General features: G+C 49.9%; 1 protein-coding gene across 2 annotated transcripts; it reads right to left on the bottom strand.

Moving 5' to 3' along the window:
• Positions 1 to 1,756: 1,756 nt before the first annotated feature.
• LOC121833284 (putative nuclease HARBI1) lies at positions 1,757 to 5,020 on the bottom strand. Of its 2 annotated transcripts, XM_042286427.1 has the most exons (4): positions 4,517 to 4,615; positions 3,966 to 4,107; positions 2,846 to 2,951; positions 1,757 to 2,729 (listed from the first exon to the last, which is right to left on the bottom strand). In XM_042286427.1, the coding sequence occupies exons 1-4, from the start codon at positions 4,610 to 4,612 to the stop codon at positions 2,669 to 2,671; spliced, it is 405 nt and encodes a 134-aa protein (XP_042142361.1). In that variant the 5' UTR covers positions 4,613 to 4,615; the 3' UTR covers positions 1,757 to 2,668. The 2 variants fall into 2 exon arrangements, with proteins under 2 accessions (XP_042142361.1, XP_042142360.1); XM_042286426.1 differs by having other exon boundaries at positions 1,761 to 2,951; positions 4,517 to 5,020.
• Positions 5,021 to 5,283: the final 263 nt, after the last annotated feature.

Raw genomic sequence — 5,283 nt, 5'->3', positions numbered from 1 at the left:
AAGCCCCTCAATGTGTTGGCGTTGGTCTTTCAAGTAACTTCAAAGGTACCAGTGCACGAAGCTCGTGCCTCGAGCGGCCCTTGAAGGCGAATGGCGGCTCAGCACTAAAATGGCTGGCCCTTGAAAGCGAATGGCGGCGTAGCACTCACTCGTCGCACGTGTCTTGCGCGTTTCCATAACAATGGTAGGCGGTACTTTTAAAATACGCCTTTATCAAAAGACTTCAGCAATGACCTGGGTTCAGTCACCCATCGACATCCTACCATCGGGTGATCTTGTATCACATATTCTGCGTGATGCACGTTAAATATCCCGAGCTAATAGTTGTACTGCACTTCTTATAATCTACAACGGGTAACAATGTCGCCCTACGAAACTCTTGCTCCCTAAAAAAACTAACGAATTATTTGAACACGCCGTTACCGCTCATTCACACTGGAAGCGGATCCGCGTTCGCAAAGCGGTTGCGAACGCGGTTGTATAAAGATCCAGTACAATTGCACGCGCACTTGATGTCATCGATTGCGCGTTCAATTGCACTGGATCTTTATACAACCGCGTTCGCAACCGCTTTGCGAATGCGGATCCGCTTCCAGTGTGAAGGAGCGGTTACATTGCATTTTGAAAGTGTGCTCGCGTGTTCGCGTTCTTCTTTTTATTTTATTTTATTTTTTGTCCACATTTTTTTTTATTTTGCGGCGAGTATTTACTGGCGGCCATAGCTGTGTGCGCGAATTCTGAGCGCGTGCTGATGGCGAGCTTCCACAGTTGTTTTGCAACGTGCATTCCGCACCATCAAGAATGCCGGTCTTAGCAGCCAATTGAAGTGAGCTCGTTCTGAGCATGTGCTTTAAACAGCACCCACAAATATGGCGTCCAGGATCGCTAGGTTGGACATTTGAGAAAAGGTACATGGAAGTGACGTAATGCAAAGGAGGAGCGTATCCTAGCAACACTCACGTGGCGGCTCTGCCCACTTTGACGCCGCTACGTCATCGCAAACTTGACACCCGTCACCCGTTTCAGCGACGTCCGGAGCCAACCACCGACGAGCGGAGGTAGCTACGCATTCCCTGAGGCGTCCCTACGCGCGGGATACGGGGTAGGATTTACTACGACGCGGGGAGCAGTTCCTGCGTTTAGCGAAGGAACGGCAACCAATCCTGTGCGTCGCTGGCCGTCGCATCTGTTCTAGTACAGGTAAAAGTATTGAAAAATTATCAAAACCTTTTGGGCGTTGTTAAAACAAACCGCTTTTTTGTACCCTTTTGCAATACATTTAAGAATTAATTGGAGAGAAAGTTGTTCCAATATTATGCGGGATGTGCGCTACGCGCCTTCTTCAAACCAAAATGTCGAACCACGAGGATACGGGTACAGACCCTTTCTAGCCTCTGTAATACGGGTGTGCCGGGGGCAGCGGAGGGGTCGGCGGAACCAACTGGGAGCGCGCGAGTGACGGCTGCTTTAGTCAGAAACAATTTTTTTATCTTTCGAGAACTTGCTATTGCTGTGCTCAAATAAGAATGTTTGGCGCAACATCTGTGATAATTCTTTCAAAGTGGTCCAGTGTTTATATGGTGGTATGCTAGTCAAAGAATATATATATATTTTTTTTCCTTTCGAAATTTAACTATTGTGTTCAAATAAGACCAGAGTGTTCAACAAGATATCTGTGATATATACTTAAGATTGCACAATTGCTTACATGGTTCCAGTCGATGCTCACTTTTACTTCCAAGAATGAAATATTACATTCCATGTTATCACACTTTTATTCATGAAGTCACAGGTTTTTCTTTAAGAAATAAAGCAATTTTCAAAACAAACTACATGTGCACTGTCTTGAGATAACACAATCACCTAACTTTGATGAAGTACCATAAGAGAGATAATAAAATGGAGCAGAAGGCAAGACGCTTTGAAGCATTTGTAAAATGAAACAATGTCCATGACAACAATATCCCTGGTTCAATCAGCAACTAAGAGCGCAATCTCTGCAAAAGCAAGCATTTCTTTCTAGAGGTAGTCTAAATTACTTCTGAGTTCTTTGCAGGGGCAATCCAGATGACCTGTTGGTCTGGCAACTAAACCTCCGAACCTTTTCTGTCACTGTCGACTGCGTCTCGTGCCTTCTGCTCATAAAAATAAAAAAAAAAGGCTGTATCGATTTCACCGCGATGCACTCGACACGTATCTGGAGGCAGCACGCTGGCTGTGCGACGAACTTCACAAGGTGTAGGAGCTGAAGAGAGTATGTAGCTTGTGGACGGCCATGACTGTGGAGCAGGAAGCGAAGTGTTCACTTTACGGCTTCCACGGGGAGGGCTTCACTGAGGGCAAGGTTGTGACGGGGTCCTTGGTGGTCAGGACCTCAGTCGTGGTGGCGAGAGGTTCCCTGTCGCTGGCGGCGTCCGTGCTGGGCACCACCGCAGCAAGGGCGCTGAGGGGCTTCCCGACGGTGTCCCTGGTGGTCGGGACTACCGTCGTGGCGGCGGACCCCTTGCGTGTGGCGCTCCGCACGGGCACGTCTGCGGCGGGTTCCGAACCGGGCGACAAGGCGCTGCCTCAGGGCCTTCCCCCTGTCCGAGAGGCCGACCGGAAGGCTGACCTCTCCGAGCTCGGCTCAGAACCGTCCGAGCTCGGCTCAGACTCCAACTCTGACTCTTCAGGGTCGCAGTCTGACTCCGGTTCTGGCTCGCTCGATGCAAGGCAGATGTTGTGGAGCACTGCACATGCCGAAATAATGGCGGTGGCAGTTGAAGGGTGGTAATACAGAGCCCGGTGCCTTTGCAGACACCGGAATCTGTTTTTCAACAGCCCGATGCAGCGCTCCACAACAGACCTGATCGAGGAATGCGCCTTATTAAACCGGCCGCAAGCGGTGGAGGTCGCGTGGTTCCGGGGGACAGGGGTGATGAGCCAAGGCTCCAAGGGGTAGCCGCTGTCACCTGCACATGTAGAGGATGGAACATATTACATTCTTTACTTTTTAAAATAAAAGGCAAGAAAACAGCTGTGTGCCACTATGTCAATTATAATGTAACTTAAGTGGGACTTAAAAGTGTGTTAATATTTCTGCACTACAGTATCAGTTTACATTATGATTAATTAGCACCAGCTTGCCTGCAAACTCCCTATTATTTCATGTAACTTAATGTGTTTTCCTGGTGGGTTGTATGGGATGTGTGCACGATTCCTTAGGGGTGCTGTGTTATTGTGCATTATTAGACCCTTGCATCCGACAGATAAAAGCTCTGTTGCTTTTGGGAGTGTGGCCGTGACCTTAGGCACGGGCAGAGCAGAACACGCTGGCCTTGTCTTTGGCAAGCAAGGGGATAAGGCGCCAGTTCGACGAACCTCTTTCCAAATCCTCGGTGGAGTTGGAGATGGGGAAAAGAGAGGGGGTGGTTAGATTGGAAAGGAGTCAGGTCCTGTTGGGACACGGAGGGTCTAATAGGAGGAGCTATATAAGCAGACCGAAGAAGAAGGGTCAGGGAAAAGAATCCAGTGTGTGGGACAGAGTCGACCCGAGGACATATTTGGCGAGCCCCAAGTGGCCAAGGAGGAATTGATGCCATTCCGTACAAACTGACGACCGTCAAAGCGACCAGGCGAGCCCCCAGGTATCAGTGAAAGAGCTCCAACTTCATGCAAAAACCAACCAGCAAGAGGGTACAGGCAGACAGTAACAGTGAGTGGGCCGAACCGGACAGCGACTCGCACTGCGGTCGCATGCCTTGCACAGTCTATCACTGTCGTGAGATTGGTGTAGTGTGGCTTTCGTAGCCTGCAGAGTGTGAGAGTTATGTGGACATAAACAGAGATTAATGGCCAAACTTTGGGTGTTGTCTCACTTCAAGGAGTTCCAGCAACTGTGTCTGTGTGCCTCACAACAATGTGGTACTGTGGCTTTCAAGCAGTGGGAGCCACCAGTGCGTAAGGAATGAATTTAGTATGCTCACCAAGCAGGAACCGGCCGTCGCGTGGCACCTGCCCTTGCTCGAGTTGGTTTCGGAGCCAGGAAAATTGCCACACGAAGGAGTCGTGCACCGACCCGGGATACCGTGGGTCGATGCACATTATCCAGCAGTCGGCGTCACACACCTGAAAGTGAGAGAGATATTGACATGTAATTACCTGAATCCACAAGTAGTAGATTGTACTTATGGTTCACAAAGCAGTCGCAATTTCAGAACCTTTTAAGTTATTTTGTCTGACACATGCATGTCAACACACCTTCCTGGAAGCAAGGTACAACTAACTACCTTGAAACAAAAATAATATGTTTTTTTTTTTTTTTTTTTTTACGGAAGCTTGCACGTTTTAGCAGACAAGTATTATTTTTGGGAGAAGAGTCTCACGGCTCACATGCTACGTAGAGCACACGCTCGCGCAGTCGTGAGACCCCACAGCCCGCAGTCATAAAACGGCATACTTAAACCGAATCGGCAATACCTTTTTTTTTTCTACAGATTTGGGGCGCGTTTTGACAACGTAACATGAGTGTACTTACCACCATCACGTTGAGGGCGTAGAAGTACTTGCGGCACCAGTACGCCGCCTTCGTGACGGTGGGGTCGTTCTTGGACGGGCCGACGATGGAGACCATGGTCCCGTCCACGCAACCGATGACGCCGGGTATCCTGCCGAGCAGCCTAAAGCCCTTCTCCGCGTCGAACCTCTCGCTCGGCGTCTCGGGGAAGTGGATCCAGCCACGCTGGACCCCGAGACGACGCACGATAGCGACGGACACGGCGCGGACCGCAACGCTGACTGTCTTTTGGTCCCGCGCTACGTGTTCGTCGCTCGCCACCATGCCTTGGAAGCTCCCCGTGCCGTAGAAGCGCAGTGCACACAACACTTGAAGCTCTACAGTCATGACGTGGTACGCACTCTCCTCACCTCCGGTTCCTCGCGAAGTTCGTCGCACAACCACCGCACCACGATCTTGGGCAGGCGGTATTGCTTCCGAAAGATCTCCTCCGGGAGCTCGAATGCATCGCGGTGTTCCCGATACAGCCTTTCTGGCGAAAAAAAAAGCTCCATTAAAGAAAAAGTCGAAGTGACGAGACGGCGACACCTCGCCGCCAAAAACATGCTGCCAATGACACCTAGTTCCGAGCAAGTACCTTTTGAAACGTACTCGGTACAAAACGAAACGTCATTTTGTTGTCACGTCCGGTAGCCGACTCCGCCCAATTTTGCCGACTCCGCCCACATTTTTCTAGGGAAATTACGTCACTTTTGTTTCCAACCAATCAGACGTGATGACGTCACTTC

This window comes from Ixodes scapularis, unplaced genomic scaffold (assembly GCF_016920785.2).
Source record: "Ixodes scapularis isolate PalLabHiFi unplaced genomic scaffold, ASM1692078v2 PGA_scaffold7__128_contigs__length_106722199, whole genome shotgun sequence".
In the NCBI taxonomy this organism is placed as follows: domain Eukaryota; kingdom Metazoa; phylum Arthropoda; class Arachnida; order Ixodida; family Ixodidae; genus Ixodes; species Ixodes scapularis.
This window is presented reverse-complemented; position numbering and strand designations above follow the sequence as displayed.

Coding starts and splice junctions, on each gene's coding strand:
- LOC121833284 (XM_042286426.1), bottom strand. CDS start 4,882: ATGACTGTAGAGCTTCAAGTGTTGTGTGCACTGCGCTTCTACGGCACG. Junction 4,108..4,516: donor ACGCCCTCAACGTGATGGTG/GTAAGTACACTC, acceptor TCTCACTTTCAG/GTGTGTGACGCCGACTGCTG. Junction 2,952..3,965: donor CGACGGCCGGTTCCTGCTTG/GTGAGCATACTA, acceptor CTACATGTGCAG/GTGACAGCGGCTACCCCTTG.